This window comes from Festucalex cinctus, chromosome 5 (genome assembly GCF_051991245.1).
Source record: "Festucalex cinctus isolate MCC-2025b chromosome 5, RoL_Fcin_1.0, whole genome shotgun sequence".
NCBI lineage: Eukaryota > Metazoa > Chordata > Actinopteri > Syngnathiformes > Syngnathidae > Festucalex > Festucalex cinctus.
Genome location: NC_135415.1, coordinates 30,667,000 through 30,692,964, shown reverse-complemented (window position 1 = coordinate 30,692,964; position 25,965 = coordinate 30,667,000). Strand labels below are relative to the sequence as shown.

General features: G+C 38.9%; 2 protein-coding genes and 1 long non-coding RNA gene across 9 annotated transcripts in view; 2 read left to right on the top strand and 1 right to left on the bottom strand.

The window, feature by feature from the left end:
• Positions 1 to 12,304, top strand: part of adgrd1 (adhesion G protein-coupled receptor D1) — a 32,786-nt gene extending 20,482 nt beyond the window's left edge. For both annotated transcript variants that reach the window (XM_077521401.1, XM_077521402.1), the window contains 11 exons: positions 2,022 to 2,095; positions 2,639 to 2,762; positions 5,663 to 5,766; positions 6,522 to 6,633; positions 6,733 to 6,886; positions 8,494 to 8,560; positions 8,787 to 8,853; positions 9,023 to 9,114; positions 9,708 to 9,834; positions 9,911 to 9,952; positions 10,104 to 12,304. In XM_077521401.1, coding sequence (XP_077377527.1) covers positions 2,022 to 2,095; positions 2,639 to 2,762; positions 5,663 to 5,766; positions 6,522 to 6,633; positions 6,733 to 6,886; positions 8,494 to 8,560; positions 8,787 to 8,853; positions 9,023 to 9,114; positions 9,708 to 9,834; positions 9,911 to 9,952; positions 10,104 to 10,316 — 1,176 coding nt within the window. In that variant the 3' untranslated portion in view covers positions 10,317 to 12,304. The remainder of the gene's footprint in view (positions 1 to 2,021; positions 2,096 to 2,638; positions 2,763 to 5,662; positions 5,767 to 6,521; positions 6,634 to 6,732; positions 6,887 to 8,493; positions 8,561 to 8,786; positions 8,854 to 9,022; positions 9,115 to 9,707; positions 9,835 to 9,910; positions 9,953 to 10,103) is intronic.
• LOC144018824 (uncharacterized) overlaps positions 1 to 13,781 on the bottom strand; it is a 19,231-nt gene extending 5,450 nt beyond the window's left edge. For 2 of the 3 annotated variants that reach the window (XR_013283530.1, XR_013283532.1), the window contains exons 1-2: positions 13,594 to 13,781; positions 11,923 to 12,031 (exon numbers count right to left, since the gene is read on the bottom strand). This is a non-coding gene — a long non-coding RNA (uncharacterized LOC144018824). The remainder of the gene's footprint in view (positions 1 to 11,922; positions 12,032 to 13,593) is intronic. The other variant, XR_013283531.1, reaches the window with a different exon arrangement.
• On the top strand, positions 13,291 to 25,965 carry ulk1a (unc-51 like autophagy activating kinase 1a). 4 transcript variants are annotated; one of them, XM_077521397.1, is made up of 28 exons: positions 13,291 to 13,381; positions 13,644 to 13,820; positions 13,894 to 13,986; positions 14,277 to 14,318; positions 15,108 to 15,140; positions 15,223 to 15,259; positions 16,676 to 16,849; positions 16,950 to 17,023; positions 17,092 to 17,193; positions 18,072 to 18,130; positions 19,618 to 19,700; positions 19,930 to 19,980; positions 20,066 to 20,154; positions 20,757 to 20,913; positions 21,033 to 21,093; positions 21,276 to 21,368; positions 21,529 to 21,645; positions 22,249 to 22,385; positions 22,512 to 22,612; positions 22,878 to 22,987; positions 23,098 to 23,204; positions 23,341 to 23,466; positions 23,854 to 24,008; positions 24,134 to 24,309; positions 24,396 to 24,514; positions 24,660 to 24,817; positions 24,906 to 25,041; positions 25,171 to 25,965. In XM_077521397.1, exons 2-28 carry the CDS (start codon positions 13,731 to 13,733, stop codon positions 25,212 to 25,214), a joined length of 2,724 nt encoding a protein of 907 aa, XP_077377523.1. In that variant the 5' UTR covers positions 13,291 to 13,381; positions 13,644 to 13,730; the 3' UTR covers positions 25,215 to 25,965. The 4 variants fall into 4 exon arrangements, with proteins under 4 accessions (XP_077377523.1, XP_077377524.1, XP_077377526.1 ...); XM_077521398.1 differs by having other exon boundaries at positions 13,584 to 13,820; XM_077521400.1 differs by lacking the exon at positions 13,291 to 13,381 and having other exon boundaries at positions 13,405 to 13,820; positions 22,881 to 22,987.

Genomic DNA, 25,965 nt, shown 5'->3' with positions numbered 1-25,965 from the left:
TCCGTTAAGTGCGATTTTATACACACCAAATAAGGAGGAGGAGCAGATACGATTCTCAGTAGTGCAATCAGCTATACTTGAAGCTCCTCATGGCCTGCGATTGTGGACTAATCGGCCACATGAATATCTCTCATCTGGTGTGTCACAATCGATCCGAACGTGCGTAACGGACATAATGAGAGTGCGATGAAGTCAAGGCGTTTGCGCTACGCAACGTAATACGAATGAATCACCGGACCAACGGGCCAGAAAACGGTCCGACTGTCGGTTCCGCTCTGACTCGCACTTTTCCAGAAGGGAAATGGTGCAGACGCAGTTCGCCGAATGATTTGAGTCTGAGAGTCAACAGGAAGAGATGAGAAATTTGAGTGTTTTGTGCGGCTTTGGTGACTACACGGATTGTGCTTTGACCTAACAACAAAGTCTGCGCCCCAGTCATTAGCTCATGCTCATTGGGGACTCACATTCTCTTAATTATGGACTTGTTTTGGAACGAGTGCATTAAACACCAATTAAATTATCAAGGACGAAGGGATTTTAATTGATTTTAGATGTTGAGTGATAGTCTCGTTTTTTTCCCCTCCAAGCCTGTTTCGCGCGTTTATTTGTTTTTAGGCTGTTATAAGATAATACTCTGGTTTCATTTTGAGGCTCTCGGTCAGGGGTGTCCAAACTACGGCCCGGGGGCCATTTGCGGCCCGCCGTCCATTTTTTCAGTGGCCCGCGACATATGCTAAAAATGGCATTTGACTCAAAACAAAAATGTTTGGAGATGGTTAAAGTAAGAAGGGAGAGTGTCGAAAAACACAGGTGCTATTAAAGGTTATTTTAGTTAACTAAAACTAACGAAGAAATTAAAATTCAAAAAACTATATCGTTAACAAAATAAAATAAAAATGTAGATGCTTTTTAAAAAAAAAACTGAAACCACATTTTATGTTTACAAAACTAACTAAAATAAAACTAACTATAATTATAGCAAAAATGTCCTTCGTTTTAGTCTTTGGGAATTAATTGAATGCATGAGCCTTTGGGGATGATTTGAAATGTGATTTTTAGAAGATTCATTTTGATATAAACCGGAATAATGACGCCGCGCCCATCGTGTTTTTTAAATATAGCGCACAAGTAATACACATTTAAAAAAATAAAATAAAATAAAAAAGAGCTAAAACTAACACTGAAACTCACTAACCTAAAACTAAGCATTTATTAAAGAACTAAAACTAATAAAAAATAAAAAATAAAACTAAGAAGCACCCTGAAAACTAATTCAAACTAACTACATTTCAAAAAACAAAACTCAAAATAAAATAAAAACTAAAATGAAAAATTCCAGGCGGCACGGTAGTCGAGTGGTTAGCACGTCCGCTTCCCAGTTCTGAGGTCTCCGGTTCGAGTCCAGGCTCGGACCTTCCTGGGTGGAGTTTGCATGTTCTCCCCGTGCCCGCGTGGGTCTTCTCCGGGTACTCCGGTCTCCTCCCACATTCCAAAGACATGCATGGCAGGTTAATTGAGTGCTCTGAATTGTCCCTAGGTGTGCGTGTGAGTGTGGATGGTTGTTCGTCTCTGTGTGCCCTGCGATTGGTTGGCAACCAGTCCAGGGTGTCCCCCGCCTACTGCCCAGAGCCAGCTGAGATAGGCGCCAGCAGCCCCCGCGACCCTTGTGAGGAATAAGCGGTCAAGAAAATGGATGGATGGATGGATGAAAAATTCCAAAACTATTATAACCCTACTGCCATATTACAAATAAATTGGTTTATATACTGTAGCATTTTTCAAAAGCACAAATAAATTATTTGTATCATTTTTAAGACTAAACACAATTTCTCTTCATAACGTTATGCGGCCCTTGCGTCCTTCTGATTTTCTGTATGTGGCCCTCAAATGAAAAACGTTTGGACACCCCTGCTCTAGAAAAACTACTTTTATATATGTTTCATCCTTTTTTTTTTGGGGGGGGGGGGTTACAAAGTAAATCATACCCTTTTAATAAGTCCTATATTATTTTATCTTTTCAGAGTGAAGAACAGCAGGAACAAGTGTTAAATCAGAGCAATAAAATCTTCCTGTACTGTGCCTTCCTGGACTATAGGTGGGTGTGTCTTTGTGAGTGATTAACTGTACATGCATTATTCCTTCAACAGGGAAAATTGCATGCAATTGATCGTGGCACTTCAGCTTCATTTAATCATAGAAATATCACAAATTTGCTCATCCTTGTTCAACAGGACTGTCTCAAAAAATGTGAATATTGTGTCCTTTATTTTCTGTAACGCAATAAAAAAAATAAATAAAAAAATGTCATCCATTCTGGATTCATTACAAATCAACTGAAATATTGCAAGTCTTTTATTATTTTAATATTGCTGATTATTCCTTTTTTTGTCTCTCTCCCTCCCAAAGTAAAAATAATAATAATAAAATAAAAAATAAAATAAAATAAAAAAAAAAAAAAAGAGAGAGCGTAAGCGACCACAATGGGGAAAGGCCCTAGTGAGTTCAAGTGTAGATAATTCCCTCTCAAAATGGATGACTATGTTTCATCTCTGCAAACACCAAAACATCACCTAAATATGTTTTTGAGCTAGTTTTTTTTTTTTTTTCCTATTGTAACAACAAATGTTTTCTTTTTCAGTTCCAAGGAGGGCGTTTGGTCCAATCAAGGTTGTGTGCGTTCAGAAGGAAACATGTCCTACTCTGTGTGTTTGTGCAACCACCTCACCAACTTTGCCATTCTTATGCAAGTTGTTCCCTTGAAGGTATGCAGTTAATGCCACACATTTAAGTCGCTCAACGTTTGCTGTACTATCAGACCAGTATCAAGAAAATATGCACACAAAAAAAAGGCCTCTAGGAATGCTGACGTAATGCCCAATTTCTCTGAACTCTTAAGACAGAGCTGACTTGTTTTTTTTAAAAGTTTTTTTTTTTTTCGTTACTGTTCTGTTGTTGATACCACTTGTTTTCAGACTGATACTGATACTAAATACCGATACCCCAAGTAGTTTTGATAGATAACATTTTCTGAAAAAAAAACAAAACAAAACAAAAACAGATAATTTAATAGAAAGACCTTTATAGGCCAATTTTAGAAATGAGCGAGCACCAATACCAGGTAATGGTATCGGGCTAATACCGATACCTGGTAGCCTTATTTCAAGATATTGGTACTCACGACTCTTGTGGCCATTTTCACAAACTCTAAATGAGTAATTAGAGGAATAGAAAATTGCCATTAACTTCATGCAATTTTTAAGTGTAATGCTATATTGGCATATATTGGCCTTTCTTTATAATTATCTGTCATTGTTTTTTTGTTTTTTGTTTTTTGTTTTTTTTTTTGGGGGGGGGGGGGATTTTATGTATCAAAAGTGCTTAGTGGTATTGGTGACTGCTCAAGAATTGAGTATTTGTACTGGTATCAGTCTGAAAAAATCCCAATATAGTCTTTTTCCTTAAAATTGCATGAAAATAATGGCAATATTCTATTTTTCGAATTTGTGATCATAAAACAGCCACAAGAGGGCGGCTAATACTGTTATGGGCCACTGTCGCGAGAACGATACCTTGAAATCAGGCTGGGTATCGGCCCAATATCGATACCCTGGCATCAGTATGATGATGACCTAAATTACCAGTCCGCTGTATATGTTGTCATTATATTTATTTACAGTATACATTTTTGATATTGATATGATGACTGCTCCTGGGATAAGTCACACGTTTCTATCGTCTCTTTGTGAGGCACATGATGTCAATTACATGTAAGTTTAAGAAAAGGGGGAAAAAAAGTGTTTATGTGGTCTGATAAAAGGCACCAGCAAAGCAACAGTTGCACGGCGTGTCTGCTTGTCAACACCCAGTGAGGACATAGATGAAAAGCGCAGACCTACACGCTTGTGCTTGCTGGTAAATACAAACACAACTCCTATTTGAGAGAGAAAGCAAAATCTGCTGCACATTAGCAGTTTATAATCTAATTAGGCAATAATATGTAAACATAGTGCAACGATGGCCAAAAATGAATCAGTTCCGTTTCGCTCTAACTGGAACCACACGTCACTCTGGCGTTTTGCTATGAGATGCAAAACGCCTCAGAATGAGGACACAGACTTTTGCAGGCCTTTGCTATTTTTGCTTGCTATGTTAAGCTATTGATGGAGTACGGAGCCCCTAAGGTGACATGGTAGAAAGAAAAACAAACAAACTTTGCGTTCCCTCGCAAAACAACTTTGCGTTAACGCAATCTTTGCGAGAGAACGCAAAGTTGTTTTTTTCGTCTATCATGTCACCTTCGCTGCGCCGTAAACACTTCCGGGTCATCTTCCATGTGAACAAAAGCGACGTGTAAACAAAGCAGTGGAAAAATACATGCTCCATCCTAGTCGCTTTGGGAAAGCTTTCCCACTGTTTTCTTGCATGTTTACAAACGTTCCATCCTCGTCGCTTTTGTACACATGGAAGATGACCCGGAAGTGTTTACGGCGCAGCTAAGGTGACACGGTAGGCGGAAAAAAATAACTGCGTTCCCTCGCAAAACAACTTTGCGTTCTGATCGCAAAGTTGTTTTTTTTCTTCTACCATGTCACCTTAGGGCCTCCGTAAATGGAGCACATCTATGTAGAACATGTTTTCAAAACTCTTCACCCACTTTCCTTTACTTTGGAGGCTGGTGCACTCGTCAGTTAATTGTAGTTCAGTGGCTGTCCTCAAAGCCCCGTTTGCTCCCCTGCTGCTCGGTTTCGGTCTATCATAAAGCAGGCCTTGCACAATCACTACGTTGGTTTTTCACTGCTGGTTTTTCGACAGAACTAACTGGAGGAAACCATGATTGAATGTGGTTTCTTGGGTCACTACGACGGTCAATGGTCCAGGCCTCAAGGACGGCAGTGCCAAAAGAGGCCCACTGATGGGCATGAAAATCGACCCATCAAAATTTGGGCTATTCTATCCTAATTGTGTTGTATTATTCATAAAAATATTCGTATGTCTTAAATGTCGGCATTTACTAAATGCTATAAATGCCAGCATGTACAGTACGAGCCCCTGGAGTATGGCCAGCACTTCGCTTGTTCGTTTTAAAATAGAGAACCACTCAGTGGTTGAGTACCGTATTTAAATGCAGAAGTCTATTTGATGCTATTCTTTCCCTTTAGTCACTCTGTAATTAGTGGTCTGCCAAATCCCTCAGCTGCAAGGGGAATGTACCACACATCCTTTTTGGGGATGTCTCTTGACTGCTCTACTCTGGTAATGACAAGGCACATGCGAAGACAGTTAATAGAGAATCAAACCCAACCTCTTGAAATAGCTCAGACTCTAAAATAACATTTTGTGTGAAGGGCCTACACCAGTGTATGAATGAAGTACAACTTCAACTTATTCCAAAACAATAATGATGGATGTTTTACTGTACTCTGAAAAAGATGTTGCCGCGTCGGTAGGCCTAAATATGTGTAATAATGCATGATGCTGATTGGCATGTTTATTTAAAACCGTGATCAAATATTCCATATTTTCAAGTCATTTTATTAAAGCTTCATGACTGTTAGTGACAGCCATACCCAGTTTTATTGTGGGTGCTACGATTTCCTAACTAATGTGAACAAAATGTTGGAAGAAATTCATGGGTCGTACATTTTTGTGTCTCTGTGCACAGCTCACCACCGGCCACCGGGTGGCACTGTCAACCATTGGCTACGTTGGTTGCTCCATTTCCATTTTCTGTCTGGTCATCACTCTCGTCACATTTGCCGTCCTATCGTGAGTATATCATTATTATGACTTAATGGTAATCCATGTATGCATCTTTTATACCCTTCTGTCTAAATATTACTTATATTTCATGTAAACGTCTGCTTTTCACTTGGTTTGGGTCACATTAGCCCTGGTAATAAAGTTACTGTATTTGTTCGAAAGTAAGTTGTGAATATGTGACTTTTTTTTTTTTCAAAAACTACATCTTACTGGAATGCTATCCAAATCAGAATATTTTTAAATCTCTAGGGAAATTGGGTATGTTACCACAAGTTACATAATAAGACAGAGAGTAAAATGTGGGGGAAAAAAAGAAAAAAAACATGAAGAAAAAAGAAAAATCTTCAATCAATTGACCGGTGACAATATGTCATATACATACAAAAACTGTTACTTACATTCTGCACCACAATGTTGTGAATGAATAATCCATCCATCTATCAAACCCCATCCATCCATTCATTGATCATTCACCACTCCTTAGAAAATACGTATTTTTTATTTGGATTATTTTTTAATTAATTGGGCGACACTCAGTGTGGACACGACCACATGTGCCGCCAGTTGCCAGCCTTGATTTAGCGCCTTCAATTAATCTAACATGGCATAGAGAAACAGGTGAATTGTTCAACGTGCAAAATTTGAGCAAATATTCTGGTAAAGTATTCATAAGAACAGCTCTAACACATTTTAAGTTATAGTACAGTAATGACTACTAATATGAATTTGACTTCTCCCTGTGCCGCTTTTCGCTTTTGCAGGTCAGTGAGCACCATCCGGAACCAGCGCTATCACATCCACGCCAACCTGTCGTTTGCCATTCTGGTTGCCGAGATCTTGCTGCTCATCAGTGCCAGCTTCGACCCGGGGACGGTAATTAATTATACTGGTCACTGTGCTCGCTCATTGAGACAGTGACGCAACAAACTGACACCGACAATGTGGATGTTTGGCCGATATTTCTGTTGCCAGCTGCCTTGTAAAATCATGGCTGTCCTGCTTCACTTCTTCTTTCTGAGCGCGTTTGCCTGGATGCTCGTGGAGGGCCTCCACCTGTACAGCATGGTGGTCAAGGTGTTTGGTTCTGAAGGCAGTAAACACATATACTACTACGGCATCGGTTGGGGTAAGTCAGTCTTTTGTCTCTGACTAAGCAGGCGCCCTTCAGTTACAGGCTGCATTCGAAATGACGCCATTGTCTTGATTTCAGATTTTTATTGTAAACGTGATTTTACTGGTTACATGTTCGATACCAGGGGTGTCCAAACTTTTTCATTCGAGGGCCACATACAGAAAATGAGAAGGACGCAAGGGCCACATCATGTTATGAAGAGAAATTGTTTAGTCCTAAAAATTGTACAAATAATTGATTTGTGCTTTTGCATAGTTAGAAAAATGCTACAGTATATAAACCAATTCATTTGTAATATGACAGTAGGGTTATTAGGGTTTGGGAATTTTTCATTTTAGTTAGTTTTGATTCGTTTTCAGGGTGCTTCTGTTAGTTTTTATTAGTTTAGTTCTTTAAAAATGCTTAGTTTTAGTTTAGTTTGTTTGTTTCAGTATTAGTATTAGTTGTTTGTTTTTTAAATGTGTATTGTGCGCAATATTTTTTAAAAAAAACCATGGGAGTGACGTCATCTTTTGGTGCTTTTCTATTGGCTGCTGCTAGATGACGTCACTTCTGTGTGACATACTTTCAAACGTCATTATTCTGGTTGATATCAAAATAAATCTACTAACAATCACATTTAAAATCATCCCTAAAAGGCTCATGCATTAAATTAATGACCAAAGACTAAAACGAAAGACATTTTTGTTATACTTATAGTTAGTTTTGTAAACATAAAATGTAGTTTCAGTTAGTTTTCGTTTTTTAAAAGCATTTTTATTTTATTTTGGTAACAATATTGTTTTTTGAATTTTAGTTTTAGTTTTTTCATTAGTTTTAGTGAACTAAAATAACCTTTAATGGCACCTGTTTTTCGATACCCTCCCTTCTTAATTTGACCATCTCCAAACATTTTGTTTTGTTTCTTTGATTTGAACTGAGTCAAATGCCATTTTTAGCATATGTCGCGGGCCACTGAAAAATGGACGGCGGGCCGCAAATGGCCCCCGGGCCGTGGTTTGGATACCGATGTTCTATACGGTGCACATCTGTTTTGAATCGCATTCCACAGTAACAACTGCCTCTTCGTCTCTGGATCTTATTCTGAAAAAAAAAAAAAAAAAAAAGCCTGTTGTATACCATGACTGCAGAGGAACGCCCCTTTTCCCATGTTGAACACATTAGTGGCAACATTATGCTTTTTTTTCCCCCCCTGATGCTTCCTTTAGTCCACTCTAGAGTAGCTCTTTTTATGTGGCTAAATGTAAATTATGCTAAAGACTGGTCTGAGAGTCGACATTCAGTACAATATGTACAATAAGCCCGAAAACAAATGAAAGTACATTGAGACAATCGCGTTTTTATCAAGCTGATTATTGTTTGAACGTGGTGTACTGCGCAAAGAACCTTTGAGCTTGACAATGAGTAACAGTATGTTGGACAATATTTTCGATGACATAACAAGCCAGAGGGTCAATAGCGGTTGATAACTATCCAATAATATGCAATTGGAACTTAGTGTGTCATCTCATTATTATTATTTTTTTTGTCTGTCAATGATGGACACGAGTACATGCTTTGTCGTTTTATTTTAAACATTTTCTTGTTGTTGTTTTTACCAGGATCCCCACTGGTGATCTGCGTGGTGTCCATGACATCAGCATTGGGCAGTTATGGGGAGGTTGACAAGTAAGTGTAATAATATGCATGTAAGATGGAAAAATGAACATCATTGAATAACAGCGAATTGAATTAAATACTCCATCATAGCTTAGCGGCATTGCATCATCATCTTCATCATTTGAAGGCTGTTGAAGAATTGCTTCTTTTTTTTTGCACAGCGACACTCTTAAAATAATAACATATTTGGAGGCATAACATAACATGCCAGTTTTCCTCTGCCCTGCTTTCTCAGCTGCTGGCTGTCCCTGAAGAATGGAGCCATCTGGGCCTTTGTGGCACCAGCATTGTGTGTCATTGTGGTGAGTAAGATTTACATGTGTTGTTTTTTGTTTTAATTTCATTTTCTAGCATGAATCTGTGTTCCGTGTAAGAGTCTAGTCAATCCCAGCTAGTAGAAACCAGATGTCATTTTGTCTCATTGTCGTTTTTTTCTATATCTCATGTGTTATTTACTTTTACGATTTCCAGGTAAACGTTGGTATTTTGATATCGGTAACCAGAATCATATCTCGGATCAGTGGCGAGAATTACAAAGTTCACGGGGATGCCAATGCAGTGAAGTGAGTGTTGTCTATATTCTTCATCAGACTTTTCTTTTGAGTTATTGCTGAAATTTCCGTTCGGTATACAGTACACTAGGGGTGTTGGGGGAAAAAATCGATTCGGCAATATATCGCGATATTAAATCGCGCAATTCTCGAATCGATTCAATAGGCAGCTGAATCGATTTTTAAACTTACATTTTTAATGTAAAAATACTCAACAAAACGTCTTACTTCGGGTTAGGGTTCACACCTTAAGCATGGAAGAATGTTATATTAATGGAACATTAAACCTTAACATTTTATTTCAATGCTGTTTCAAACATGAAACAGATTACAACCTGTATAAGACGGAAGTTTCAGATGAATAAAGAATACATTTTCATACAAATCTTACACTGGACAAGTTTACCGATTAGTATGTTCAAAATTTGAAGTAAAAAAATAAAAAATAAAAAATTGCAACAATCGACTTATACATTCGTATCGGGATTAATCGGTATCGAATCGAATCGTGACCTGTGAATCGTGATACGAATCGAATCGTCAGTGACTAGACAATTCACACCCCTTCAGTACACCAAAACTAAAAATGTGATTTGTCCTTCAAGGCTCACCGCAAAGGCTGTGGCAGTACTTCTACCCATACTTGGCATTTCCTGGATCTTTGGAGTTTTAGCTGTCAACACGCACTCCTTGCCATTCCTTTATATATTTGCGATTTTCAACTCATTGCAGGTACGTCTTTTTACATTTTCCAAAGTTTGGCAGTTGAAAGTCCTCCTAAAATGTTTACGTTCTACTTCCTTTGCAGGGTTTCTTTGTCTTTTTGTTTCATTGTCTTCTGAACTCAGAGGTATGTTGCTTAATATGTCGGGTTTTTTTCTGTCATTTGTGTATTTTCTTTTGTTCAACTTCGTGGGAGGCAAACCTTCCACACACCCTCCAGCATTATTGAATTTGGCCAGAATGTCCAATGGCGTCATGTTGTTTCCTTCTCTCTGTAGGTGAGGGCCGCTTTCAAACACAAGACCAAAGTGTGGTCTCTCACCAGCAGCTCCATGCGCAACATCAACGTGAAGCCCTTCAACTCTGACATTGTGAGACCTTGCGTTACAGACGGGCTCGACCAACGGGCCGTCAAACTGCCTGAGCTAAATACTCTCCCGCTCTCCTATCTTGTAGATGAATGGAAACAAGGAGGGTGTATCCCCCACTAAGATGAACACATGGGACAAAAGCAGCAACTCGGCCAATCGTATTGACCTCTCGGCAGTGTAGACACTAGTGTAGAATAACAACATGCTTTATTATATTTCATGTGATCAACACTCACCTCAGTGGAATGAAAGGGATGCCAAATGAGGTGACGTGCAGCTCCACCTTTAACTCATTTGCTCCCAATAACATATAAATACGTTTTTTGTTTTTTTATGTTTTAAGTGTCCCAAAGACGTATTTATACGTTGTTTAAGCATACAGAAGGCTTTGATGCAGCCTCTCAACTGCAAAGACCGGTTGCAGAAATGGTAGTTATTACACAAACGGCCAGCAGGTGGCAGCAGAGCAAAGGAAATCAACCAAGGCCATGTTGAAAAAAAAAGCTCAATTACTCACAAGTTTAAATAGATTTGTGAAAATTGATGAAACTTAGCTATATTCTAATGCTAATTGCTGCAAAACGAAAACGGATAGAAATATAGTTTTTTTTTCCTGATGAAAGAAGAGACTTTAATCTTTCATGTTTTTATTTCAATAGAACACAATATTCTGTGGGCCTTGGAAAGTCAGTCAAAATCCAGTAAAACAGCGAACGGGATTGCGAAATGTGAAAATGTGCTGGGAGCGAATGAGTTAAAGACAAACTGATTCTAATAACTGTGCCATTATTAGTGTCTCATTAATGCAACATAACGTGTTCCCGCAGATCGGGGTAGAGATTTCGGAAGTCAGTGAGGTCACACTGATATAGCGTTCTTCATTTTCTGACTATGATACTCTGTTGCAAGCAGAGTGTCTACATTTGTATGTAGACTTGTCGATATGTTCGCAGCATTGCATTTGGCTCAAGTTTGTTTCATAGAAAGAATCGAGTCTCCTGCTTTTGAAACACATTATTGGTCAGAAGACAAGACCTCATCTTTTTTGTTTTTTTGGGTTGCTTCCATGCCTTCAAAAGAATAGCACGTAGCCTTTTTGAGATGTTAACAACGTAATCAACTGCAAAATATCACACCACAGGTCAGCAGTAAATTGGACAAAGTGTTATTCTGATATGATATACTGTATTTATTTTGTGATTGGAAGATCTGTTTCATGTCTTTACTATGTTTTACTGTACTTCCGTGTTTCGTTTCCACTCTTGAAATGAGATGACTGGTATTTAGCAGTACCTCACTGGCAAGTTGCAGTATGGTATGTTCTCTTAACTCTTTTACTGCCACACGTTATCAAAGAAAAACTTTGATTTGACAGAGGCTTTGATCACTGACGAAAAGAGATACAATGCTTCCATCTGCTGGCCATAGTTTAGAGTGTTTTAGATTCCACAACCCATTGACCAGGCAGCACGTTGTACTAAGAAAAAAAATGTAAAAATTTGTTGACGTTATTTTACGTTTATGGCAATGTACGTCGCGATTTTACTGATCGTCATTAAACGTTTTTGGCGGTCAAAGAGTTAAGAGTAGCAAATACTCGTGTGTTTTGGACACTGTTCTGTGAAGTGTGTAAATGTTTCCAGAGTGATATTTCAAAGTTTTTGTATGTTGAAATGGATGTTATGTATAACAGGTAGCACGGTGGACGACTGGTTAGTACACCCACCTCACAGTTTGGAAGTCGTGGGTTTGAATCTGGACTTCAGCCTTGATGTGTGACGTTTGCATGTTGTCCCTTGTTGCCTGCATGGGTTCTCTGCAGGTACTCCAGTTTCCTGCCACATTCCAAAAACATGCATGTTAGGTTGATTTGGCACTGTAAATTATAGGTTTGTGTGGTCAGTTGCCTATTTGTGCCCTGTGATTGGCTGACGACCAGTTCAGGTACCCCGCCTCTCGTCCAATGACAGCTGGGATAGGCCCCGGGCCCCTGCAACCCTCATGAGTGTACGTGGTACAGAGAATGAATAGATGGATGTTTACAACAGAATGCCAAGGATTGTTTTGTTTTTTTCCATAACTGTGAGAATAAAGGCAGATGACATCTACGTGTCATTAATCTGTATCAACACTGTACCAACAAACATCCTGTAAATCTCTAAGCAAGCACTCACATGTCAAATTTGAGTTTTAATATTGCAGTCAGTCAATTTTCTATCTGTCTTTCATTGGTTGTTATTATGGTACTATGGTTTGTGCTTTCAAATATCTTTATTAAAAATGTTTGAGGAAAAAAAACTGTGCCATATTGTGATAGTCGTCAAGTTCATCACATTTTAAAAATCCAAATAATCATCACAAATAAAATTACAACGATCCAAAGTCCAATGCTGTTCCATGAGTGGACAGCGTCATTTTGGTGAGACACGTTTCATGAATAGCCAAATAATAATTACTGTATTTCAAATATTATGTTTATTAAAACAAATATTCCCAAAGTTACGAGAGACAGCAGTGAAACAAATAATAATTCTAAACTATTTTAACAGTTTTATTGAGTTTGATTTGATATCCAATGTGGTCATTAGTTTGTTTGTTTTAGATTTTGTCTGCAGGTCAAGTAAATATACTCAGAACCTGCACATTTTAGTATTTTGTATGTGGATAATTGTGAATATTGGTGAAACTTATATATTCTATATTCTAATTGCTGCAAAACGGAAACAGATATGAATATACTTTTTTTCCTGATGAAAGAAGAGACTCTAATCTTTATTTTGGTAGGTTCCATGTTTTTGTAGCAATAGAACACAATATTCTGTGGGCCTTGCAAAATTAGTCAAAATCCAGTAAAACAGCCGGAGCGAAGGGGGTTGTTTTAGTGTTTTATTGCTTCGGTGAAAATCGCTGGGAGTGAATGAGTTAATTCCAGAATAAAGACCCCGGAAGCGAAGCATGCTTTTTAAATAACTATTTTTTATTTTACAAATGCGTTACGTGCTAGTAAGTTTACAGTCACGTGAATGCATTTATAATTTTTTTTTTTTTTGGGGGGGCTGGGGGGGCTAACGTGAATGCATAATTTACAGGGTGTCATGAAGGCAACAACGTTAAACAGCTGCTGCTGGCTGTGCGCATGCGCATTGGTAACATGAGCGTCTGCGGGGAAATGGGAGTAATAAAAGGTAAGGAGGACGCCAAACAAGTTAATATATTATCTCTCGCCGAATACAGATGGTTGCCTGTGTTTAACGCGAATCTTTAGGCGGTGTTGTGGACTCTAGACAAACTCGTTTAAAACATTAAAAGAAAAGACATTCACCATCCGTTTACATATCTTTGTTTACATCCTGTCGCACGTGTTATTTTATTTATTTTTTTGTCCAGTGACACCTACTTCGTAGGATTTACCATTGGAAAGTAACATGGGACTCTTCGCTTCCATAGAATGTTTCGTCGCGCAGTATGTGTGCTTGCCTCGGTGATTGATCCTCCTGAACCGACCTGGATAGGCAACACGTAATAAAGTACCTCATGGAGTCTGTTGGGAAGTTTGAGTTCAACAGGAAACACCTGATTGGTCACGGTGCCTTTGCGGTTGTGTTCAAAGGACGACACAAGGAGGTAATTTTGACGTTTGTGCGTTTCTGCTTTCTGGCGTCGACTCGTATTGTAATACGTTCTTTTGTTTGTCAAGAAACATGAGTGGGAGGTGGCTGTCAAGTGCATCAACAAGAAAAACTTGGCCAAATCGCATTCTCTACTTGGAAAAGAAATAAAAATATTAAAGGTAACTAAGAACTCTGTATGAATGTTAAGCGATAGTTAGCGACCTAAAATATAACAACAACAAAAATTGTTTTTGTGTCCATGACCACATCGTTGAATGTTCTTTGAAGAAAAAAAAATGACCTATTTGTGATGAGAATAATAATAACCTCTCCATTTGATTTCATATCCATTTATAAATCATGCTTTTAACATTTGTATTGCAACCGCTTGATCAAAACGAACACAAGACGTTGAACTGATTTTCTAAATCATGCCATATCCTCTTTGGGTGTTTGTTTTTTCCTCCAGGAACTCAAGCATGGCAATATAGTCAGACTACTAGACTATCAGGTGAGTTTGACTTCTTTATCATTATACACAAACCACAACACTTCTTACCATTTTATACTGTGTAGTAGTTGCTGAAACATTAGGACCCACAAATACAATACAGAATATATTAGTTAAGGCCACAGAATAAAATAATTACCATTTAAAGCAGGCTCCAGCTAGGAGAGGACGTTTGCATTTGGGAGTTTGTGTCAGTCACCTTTCTTTGTCACCTGCCAGGCAACCAGAAAGCTGTGAACTAATCTCTTATTTGTGACAGATGGACAGTTAAACAATGGCTTCTAAAGCATCAGCACGCACCAGATGCACACTAGCATGCCTTAAGAGTTTATACGCTACAATACGCTTTTTAGGACAGTTGTTTTTCTGATATTATTGTCATTCAAAAGGATGTTGTTTCACTCTGGATTTTCCCCATTCGTGTTACGTTTGTGTCCCAAATGACAAAGCACGAATAGAGGCAGCTTTTTCCCCCTTTCCATCTGCTCAGCCATATGTCAGGAAGACTGACACCTTATACTTTGCTCCATCTCACAACTTCACCTCACGTGTGACCTTGGCTTGTCAGTGGACAGACGTGGTAATTGGTTTGTGGGAGGTGCTGTCGTTTAGTGAGAGGAATGGGTAACTTCAGACACCTGTTGGTCCAAATCTGTAAGCTGCTCTATTGATTGCGTTGTTGGTGAATGTGGGGCATCTGTTGTTGGTGTCGACATGAAATGAAAGCTGTGGTACTTGAATAAATTCTTTGAAAAACTGGATTTAAGATGTATTTGTTTTCTTTCACAGGAAATAGGTGGGTGTGTGTATCTCGTCATGGAGGTATGTGTGAATGTGGTCAAAGGAAATGCATTCCCTGACATGGCTGCATTTTTACAGTTTTTTGTTGTTGTTGTCTTTACAGTACTGCAATGGAGGTGACCTGGCTGAGTACCTTCAATGTAAGTGTCTTAATGCAACTCGTATCGCACAATTTTTCCAGCCGGGTATTCTCAATGTATGGCACTATTGCAAGAAAAAGTCAAGCTTTGATTATGCAGCGGGTCAGTGTGGCCTTTAAGAGGCTTTGCTGTTTTCTGTGGTCTGCAGGTTGAGGATTAAATGTTCCCACAAGTTCACTAGAAAAATGATCACTAGTACCCCTAAACAAGATGAACTAAAAGGCCAAGAATTGACCTGTGATGAAGTAACTTGTGTCGAAACAATAATAGACTATGTGTCCATTTAAATTGCCAGCATGACCAAGGAACATTACTTACTAAAATTTAGCCTTTAATCAGGTTTCAAACAAGTACGATGACACTGCTCAGGCCACAGAGTTGATTTTTCATTTGCTAAATTTATCCAGTCAGTGTGATTGTTTAAATACTGATTGAAAGTGCTCGTGTAATTCTGCCGGCGTCTCCTATTTTGTAGACTTGACTGTTTTGTGTCCCTGCGGGGGGGCGGAGGGGGGCATTGCCAGCTTATTTGCAGCACGCCACCGAGGCACAGCGGCTCTCTGAGTGCTCATGTGACCTCACCCATCTGTCACACACTTATCCTTGTCCTCTCCGGTGGAAAAACACTGCAGCCTTTCAAATTTAAGCACCATTGTAAACAAAGTTCTCTTCCACTAAGTGTGACGTTAACGTGATCGGAGTTCGGTCGCAATGTTGCAATCATGCCGGTGTCCGTCGTGTGTAAACAAACTTGTGAAATGAAAGATTGTAAGGAGTGAGATACTTTATATCCTAAGTAACAGTCTGAGAGACCTTAACATGTTGCCATCCAGTCCAAAAATGGCAAAAGGGGGTTCAAAAACAGGTTTCCGACCATTTTTGTGGCCGTTGCTGACCATTTCCAAAACGCATGTTAATTCAAAAATGAAAAAGGTGCTTTGAGTTTTGGATAAAATGCAGTTGTCTCGCATAGGGCTGATTTTTTTAAAATCTGTTTGATATTTAAAGTTCCATTCTAATCCATTATTTGGGTTACAATGAGACATAAGGATATCAAAAGTGGTTCCTTTGTTGGAAAGGGAATCAATGCTTGAAATTCTAAGCACTGTAACAAACTCTAAAGAGAACAGAAGCAGTATACAACAGGTTACTATGTTTCATATATCGCAAAAAAACTGGCATCTGAGGTGTGTAGACTTTTCTTATCCACTATATATAGTTTTATACCTGATAATAAGTAAATGATCAATATTCCAAGGTGTTTGAAAAGCTTGGACTTGAAAAGTTTCAATTTGACTTTATGAATGTTTCAAATCTATTTCCAGACATTCCGTAGACATAATGGAATAATGTGTTGAATTGAAATGTGTTCCGCTGTCTCAAATAATTATGTATTTTCCTCTTTCTGATCTTCAGCCAAGGGGACGTTGAGTGAGGACACGATCCGAGTTTTCTTACAGCAGATTGCTCAGGCCATGAAGGTTCTACAGAGCAAAGGCATCCTTCACCGAGACCTGAAGCCTCAGAATATCTTACTCTGCCACCCACGGGGCAAGAGGTCCACTTCTATCAATACCAGTGTTAAGATAGGTGTGTAGAAGAAAAATGTTTTGTATGGCATCATCCCAATGTAAACATGCGACGCACCGTAATGTGCTGTTAACCTCACAAATTCTCTCAACCCCAACAGCTGATTTTGGCTTTGCACGTTATCTTCAGACAAACGCTATGGCAGCAACACTGTGTGGCTCCCCCATGTACATGGTGAGTTTTTACCGTCTTTGCATTATGGACGTACTTTGCTTATTTATAATAAGTGTTTGTGGACACAGGCTCCCGAGGTTATCATGTCCCACAGTTATGATGCCAAAGCTGATTTGTGGAGCATTGGCACCATTATCTACCAGTGTCTAACGGGGAAGGCGCCGTTTCACGTGAGTAACACCAAAAAGTATATTTCGGAAGCATGTTGACGTCAGTCTCCGCTCTCCAGCGTACATTTTGAAACAGCATTTTTTTTTTTTTTTGGGAGTCCATTACATAATACCTCATGAATGTGCTTTGAGATATGCCCAGTTCCTAGAAAGGATATTCTCATAATTGTCAACGCTGAACATGATACATCCTTTTCGAAACACAGAAACATGAACTAGAACACACAAGCTGCCTGCCTGACACCCTCACTGGTCTCCAGTGTGATGTGGGGGGGAAACAAAACAAAACGTCATGTTCATTTGGAAAAAGATCTTTGTTTACAAGGGTTGCGGGCAGGCACAAATGGTGGTGAGCCTCGAGTAAATATTGTTACACAACCGTGTTTTTACTTTGGCTGCTCAAATGAACCTGCTATTTCTGTGTTGCTTCCACTTTTATTTATGGGTAGAAGGAAGCCCATGGCATTTGATTTTGAAACACGTTTCATATAGTTGAGGAAAAGGAGCCTTCGCTTTCTATGAAGTTCTATTTTTCCAGATATTTTTGAAGGAGAGTTTTCTTTTTTGGCAGAAAGTCAAAAGTCCAGACAGTGATGATGCTATCTAATGACTGTCATGATGATGTTTGTTTATCAAGTTTACCAAGCAACGTCAAGCGTGCCACTTTCCCCTCGTGAATGATCGAATACGTCATTGAGGGGTGTGCATGTTGCAATATTAGGTTGAAGTCAAACATGTTTTTTTTGTTGTTTGTCTTTTTAATTACCATTCATACACAAAACAAATGAGCAGGCACTGAGAAAATATAACAAGGGTTCAGTTTTACATGTGTGTCATGTGTATAAATGATCTTCTTTTAATAAAGTTGTATTATATAGGCGAACACACCACAGGAGCTCCGCCTCTTCTATGAATGCAACAGGACCCTTGTACCAAGGTTGGTGTCACGATATCTACTGTGCATAATTACGTGTGCACATACGTAGATTAATACATACAACTGACAGCACGAGTCACTCCACAAAATACTCCAAAGGGCTTTCTTGTTTAGCACAATTTATAACTTTTTTTTTCTTAACTCTTTGACCGCCAAAAACGTTTAATAACGTTTAGTAAAATCACGATGTATGCCGCCATAAATGTTAAGTGACGTCAACTACTTTTTTATTTTATTTTATTTTATTTTATTATTTATTTTTTGTATTTTTATTTTTTTTTATTTTTATTTTTTTATTTATTTTTTTTTTGTGAATACATCAGTGGTCAGTGCAACGTCCAAGTGCAGCGCAGCCGGGTCAATGAGTTGTGAAATCAAAAAACACCCACTAACTATGGCCAGCAGATGGCAGCGGTAGCTGCTCGGGCCCTAACTAGAGCTGCGAATTACAATGAAACATGACGCAATCTGATGAAATAGAACGTTTTCAAGGCTGATGTGAAGGATCAAAGCCTAAACCTTATTAAACCTAATTTGATGGAGCGTCAGTAAACAAAAAATATTCGTATCAAAGTCACTGTTGTGGAGAAAATGTAACTTTTCTTTTCAATTTTGGCTCAATGTCACTCAAATGACCTATTTTTAATTGGTGATTACTAAAGAACGGAATAAGGTAGAAACATACTTTTTTGTTCTAATGAAAGAATGGAATGCGACCTTTCATGTGGTCGCCATGTTGTTTATGTAGCAAAAGAACACAATATTCTGTTTGTTTCGGAAAAATGAGTTAAAATGCTCGAAATCTGCTGGCATTGGGGGTTGTTTTTTTAATAACGTGTGGCAGCAAAAGAGTTAAACACACAACATGCTTGACTTTGCCAGTTTGTGTGGCTTTTGGCCGTGCTTATCTTACACTATGATCAAGCCCGTGATAAGCTGGCCAAATGTGTGAGGAGGCATGGTTTGTTGTTTTCTTGGCACTTTCTATATATAACCTACTTGGCTCTGCCAGCTAGTGCTTCTGCACTGCTCTCATATTCCATGTGGACCCACAAAGCGCCGCCTACACAAACACGCACGCATGCCTGCGCTGACGAGAGCCACTGGGGTCTTAATGCTCAAGGGTTTTTTGTCTTGAAGCTATAAATTTGCAAGATCATGACACATTTTGCAGCTCACGTTATGTTATTAAAAACAAAGCAAACAAAAATACAACAGATGTGACCTTTAACACGACATAAACACAGTAGTGCACCTGTAAACATACTGGAACATGAAATGCCAAACACTGTAACTCAGTTAAGGCACACATCACGCCATGAATAAAGAGAATGGAATGTTTTGACCATAAATCAATGAATTTGAATTCTATTTTTTTTTTAATGATTTAATAATTGACCACATAGAGAAGCTCTTTGCATCGGGTACGATTTATATTATTTATACCATCTATGTTTATATAAAAAGGTTGTTTGTGTTTACCTCAGTATCCCAAAGGAGACTTCAAGTAACCTGAGACAGCTACTGTTGGGACTTCTTCAGAGAAACCACAAGGATAGGATCAGCTTTGGTAAATATCCGATCCGCCCCATTAAGATTGAGTGAAATTTCTCAATTCTAATATTTTACAATGTCCTAAACAAGACCCACTACTGTCTGCTACTTTGGTTTTCTCGTTCATTTTAAACTGCATTTATTACAAAAAAATAAGTATCTATTTAATTTGCTTCCCAAAGCTTGTTCATATGCAGTATGTCGGAATTGTGGCTTCAATTTCCCCTCCCCTTTTGCTTTTGCAGATGAGTTTTTCTATCATCCTTTCTTGGAGACGAGCTCAGACTCTAGAAAATGTAGGTACTCGATTTCACTTGGTTTACTACATGAAATCAACGACTGTACTCACCATCTTAAGACTATCACATCGTTTTTGAACAGGCTCGCCAACTCCGATGTACTTCTATCCCAGTTCGGCCTCGGGGAGCTCTTCAAGCAGCTCCTCCACGTCCCATCCAGCCTCTCCTCCAGTGGGTACATCTCTTTAGACAGAAATGTTCTTTTAACTCATTCACTCGCCGCCATTTTCACAGAGGTAGTCCCGTTGGCTCCCGGCTGTTTTACTGGATATTAACTGATTTTGCAAGGCCCACAGAATATTGTGTTTTATGGCTATAAAAGCATGGAACCTATCAAAAGAAAGATTAAAGTCTCTTCTTTCATCAGGAAAAAAAAAAGTATGTTTCTATCTGTTTCCGTTTTGCAGCGATTAGCATTAGAAGAGAGCTAAGTTTCATCAGTTTTCACAAATCTATTTAAAATTCAAAGTAATTGAGCTTTTTTCTACATGGCCCTGGTTGATCTCCTTTGCTCTGCTGCCACCTGCTGGCCGTTTGTGTAATAACTACCATTTCTGCAACCGTTCTTTGCAGTTGAGAGGCTGAATCAAAGCCTTCTGTATGCTCTAGCATAAAAAACAAAAAAACGTATAAATACGTCTTTGGGACACTTAGAATGCTTAAAAAAACGTATTTACACGTTATTGGGAGCAAATGAGTTAAAAACAGAACTGTCATGTCTGTATTTTTTTTTTTTATTACTCAAATAAATCACTTTGTATCAAATTTCTCAGCTTTTCATTGGACAGAAGCCTTGCCATCAGACCAAATTGAAAAGCTCACCTCTGTCAGACACGGCTGTCTTCCAGTTGAAAGAACTAACCAGTCAAGACAGCAGGACCATTTCATCTTTTCCAGAAGACTACGTTATGGTACAACCCGAGTCTGCCAGTAAGATTTGCACTCGCGCAGCACCTCATACACCACACGATTCATTTACAAAAGACAACTTTCCATGTCTGTGTTTTTTATTTTTATTTATTTTTTTATTTTTTCCCACTGCAACACAGGTGAGTACACGTGTGAGGAAGACAGCGGATCACCCGTTGACAGTTGCCTGATATACACTGGGTGAGTCTGGAACGATATATTCAACAAGAATGAATGTGAAGAGTTAGTAGGCCACACAGAAATTTTGAATGCATCCATTTATTTCATTTCCATAATTTGGGGACATATTCTGATGAAACGTACAGAAATAATTGAGATGCAGTGAGGTGATGGTGCAAATACTTGTGATGTTTTCTCCTCAGCACAAGCCCCCTCATGACAGACAGAGTTCTGGAATCAGTTGGCAGGACACCTCCATCCTCTCCCTTGCTGCAGCGTCGCTCCAAGCCTCCTGAGTAAGCCAGTCTGGGATGGCTTTTGTTAGCCTAAAAAGGGAGAAAAAAAAAAAAAAAAAGTCTTCTGAGATGTGGGAATGAGTTATTCTTCAGCTACTCCACTTTTCCTTTCTTTGTTCCGTACAGTATATGTATTTTTGGTACACTTTCATCTCTATAGGAAACATGTGCTGTGTGACCGCAGCCATTCAGAGCCGATTCCCGTCCCAACTCAGATCAAGAACTACCAGCGACTAGAGCAGAATCTCCAACCTTCGGGCTCACAAGGCTCCACCAGGTATACACCGTATCGACACTTCTTCCTTTTGTCTATATATCCTGTATACTCAGTAGGGATGTCACGATAAGGGCAATATCGCGATGTTAAAAGTGCCACAATATCGTCGTCGTCACGTTTACAATATTTAAAAGGAACACATTTGTTAAAAAAAAAAAATAAAAATAAAAAAATTCAGGTTGATTTCCATTTGTGCAGTTCTAGCACCCTCTCGTGGCTAGTTTATTAGTGCAATTTAATTTTCATTATGGATGTTTTGGCCTTCTATGTTTAAAAGCTATGCTAATTGTCAGATGAAGAGGAAACAAATTTGCTTGTGAAGCGATCAATAAGTGCAAATAAGTACCTCAGTATTGTTATTAGAGATTGTAGGTGGTTTATATGTATTGCTGTTATGTACAAAAGCACAATATTGTACTTTTTATTTTTTATTTTTTTTATTATGATCTCTTTTTTGTTTTGTTTTTTGTTTTTTACAATATTGTGATCTTTTTTTTAAATATCGCCAACGCCCCCACAATATCGTGATAATTATCGTATCGTGATGTTTGGCTCATAATACTCAAGAGGATCTTCTTCCTGACTGTTTAACACATTTTCCAGGGTCAACCACTTTTATACCGGTTCCAGTGAAAGTTCCTCACCGTGCGGAGGATACGGATCGAATGATTCCTGCCCTGCCCCCTACCCCTCGAGTCCAACTCGAAGAGAAGCCCAGGCACGCCAGTCCTCGCCAAGGGGTAAGAATAAATCCACTGCCGCATATCTAAATTCACCAGATGATCGCTTGACGGCGATGCGCAGAATAGGAATTGTCGTGGGAAGTTTTCCCATGTGCATGATCCCTTCGATGTTCTGTAATCTAGTGGGAAGTACCCCAAGAACTCCGGAGCAGACTCTACCTATTAGTACGAGAACCGGATGGCCCATTGAGACTCCTAACACGAGGGGCAGCCCCAGCCACAAGGTCAGACTTATGGCAAAAAATGCAATATATATATATATATACAGCATACACGGCAATTAAATATGACGTGACATGATGCACACTTTTTTTGTAGACATTCAATGAATCAACTCTGAAAGTAGCAAAAATGATTATGTTAAGTACTGTCATGTAAAAGCAAATTAATGTACCAAGTTGAATTAAAAATACAAAAGGGCATAAACATTTAGTTTATGCTTGGATGTTCTGTGTTGCTTATTTTACTTTTCTTTTTTAAATTTTGTAGCAGGACAATTCCTGCAGGTCAATGTCGGAACTGAATAGCTCCAGCCTTGCGCCTGCTTCCCACACCAACCACGGCAGTATACCCTCCTACAAAAAGAGGCAATTTAAAAGGTCGGAACAAGTTTTTGTTACTGTCTGTAGTTCAAGTAAGACTAGCTAAGAGATCGTTTGATTTTAATAAATGATTGAATGTTCACTTTCTGTGTGTATTGAATGGCCAGATCACCAAACATTGGAAGGCTGTCTGACGTTTTGCTTAAAGCTGCGTTCGGTGCTCAACTTCTTGAACCGAGTAGTAATGAAAGCCTCTGCTATGAAAAGACGGCAGGTAATAGCCTTAATCCTAATTCAACCACAAAATATTTTGTTGCTGTGGTTATATTCTAGGCACAGACAGCAATAGTTTTGTGTCTTTGACGTGTGCCCATTTTGGCCTTTTAAACTCAACTTACTCAAACTTACAGCTCCACCTACTGGCTGCCATACAGGATTTGCTTCATCGGGTAGCCCACCAACTGCCGTCTTCTCCGTGGGTTCTCCAGCTATCGCAAACACTCCTCCTGATACTATTCTCCCAAGGATGCTGACAGGTATTGTTGAGTAAATGTCATTTGGCTTTTTGTAATGTGTGTTTGACTTTTACCGACAGACATCGGTTGGCCATCATGTGAATAGCTGCCCCTCCCCTTTTTCATTCTATTTCTTTAGAATAGTGTGTTTCACTTACCGTAGTTCTAGAGCACATTATATGTGTTTTTAAACTCACTTTGGTATATTTAAAAAAACAAATAAATAAAGGTAAGTATAACTTAGTTTTGGGGCTGCAACAGATGAATTGGTTACAAATGGGCTCGCAGAACCAATTAAGTTCCTAACTGTAAACATTTAGAAACGACATGAAACGACAAAGTCACTGTTAAACCAGTTTATCTCTTGAGATTTCAGCTGTGTATTTTTTATTTTTTTTTTAAATGCAGGCTCACCTAACTGTATTAGCACAGCCTTGTTACTCAGCAGTCCTCTTCGCTATCAAAGAAGCTGTAAAAACTGTGAGGCTGAAGCTATGGATTTTACTCCACACTGCAGTTTGGTCTTTCATCCTCCGGAGCTATCGGAAGATACACTAATGGAGGTACACGTAGCTTTTGCAAATATTTGGAAGAAAGGGAATGCTGCAAGTTATGGAACTGAGGTAGCCGAACATGGAACTGAGCTTTCCTGTAGTCAAAATGCTTTATGCATTTGATTATTCCACAGCAGGCCCACACAGATGCCCTGAGTGACCTTCAGTTCGTATTGGCTTTTGTGCACTGTATCATGGAATTGGCTTCTTCGAAAGAACTGCTGCTGGATCCCATCAGCAGCCCTGAGATTTCCTTTATAGAGCGCAGCCTGTTGACAGACCAAATCAGCCTCTTCAGTCGAGACTGGAGGTCAGAACATTTATTTGACTATTTTCTTAACAACCATTTTCTTACGGCACAACACTTCCTGACAGCCTTTGTGGTTCTCCTTGCAGCTATGCAGAACAGTTATTATTGTACATGAAAGCAGTAGAGTCTCTGTCGACAGCTCTGCACAATGCCAAAGAAAATATCCAGCAAGGTAGACTGCTTCCTTCATCTGCAGTCAAACACGGTGAGAATACCTTTGAGGTTGTGATCTTCATTCATTTGTATCACTTGGTTCTTTATGTATATTGTAGTGATGTAAGAATAGAAGTCATTTGGACTGCTTAGAGTAATAATTATATGTTGTAATAACTTGTGCCTCCTGTTTGTAGTGATCAAGAAGTTGAACGAGTTGTACAAGAGCTGTGTTGCATGCTGTCGCTCGCTGAGCGATCGGCTGCAGAATTTTTTGACGGACAAGCAGAAGCTTATGGATTGCTTCAATGGACTCACAGCCGAGAAGCTCATCTATTGCCACACTGTGCAAATGGTGAGTCTCCCGACAATCCCGAATGACGTCTTGGCTCGTTTTTGCATCACCGTCTCAGCCTTGTTGCGTGCATTCAAATTGTTCTCAGGTCCAGTCTGCAGCTTTAGATGAAATGTTCCACTGTGGTACAGAAATAGTCCAGCGCTACCATAAAGCTCTTCTGCTTCTGGAGGGTCTGTCCCGATTCATCAGAGAGGAAAAGGACATTGACAGTATAGAAAGATGTATGTGCGAACACGATTCTTTTTATCTTCATTGCAATGTTAGTTTTCCAGCAAGCCATTCATGCTGGGCCTTTGTGAATTATTATAACTGAGTCAAATTTTCAATCTTTTTTTTTTTTTCTTCCCTAGGCAAGCAGTGTATTGAACGACGCCTCTCTGCTCTGCAAACTTAGAAGTGTCCAAGGGTGTCCAACTGTGTTGTCATTCCTCATCCACCTCATTGCAATGTAGAGGACAGCTCTTCCTGTTGACATACACTAGCACTTTTTTCTTTCTCAAGGGAACGACCACTAGAGCGCCTGCTCCAAGCACATGGTCCAGCATCTGAAATCCTGACATACTGTATACACAGAAAACTGGACTTCCTTGGGTCTGATCTTGAAGTGAGACTTTGCAATGAAGTTTTGTTTGTTTGATGTCTGATGAGACCGATATTTCTCTCAGTATTGGTTACATACCTTTTTGTTTTTGTGTGTTTTGCACATAGAATTCTCCAATCATAGATCATACTTGAAACAAAGGTTTTAATGTTTTGTTGTTTACTTAAGTTAACTGATAAACAGGAGTCAAAAGATGCTGAATGTAATGACCAACTGTTGTGATTGTGTAGCTATAATAGTGCCTTCTTCAAGTTGGATTCACACCTGATATGTCGGATCATATTTAGAACAATTTTAATTGCAAATGTGGATGACATAGTATATTACTTTTATTATGACTCAAGTACGGTAATATTTATTATGTTTAGGTTCACTGCATGGCACACGTTTTTGTATGTAGGCCTACTTTTTTTTTTTTTTTTTAATGACAGTTTGACCTTAAACGTGTGTGTTGTGTGGGAAAGCACTTTGCTAATATGCAAATTAACGTATGTATTTTGTGTAAAACGTGTGAGGAATAAAATAAACTGTGTTTGAGTTTGTA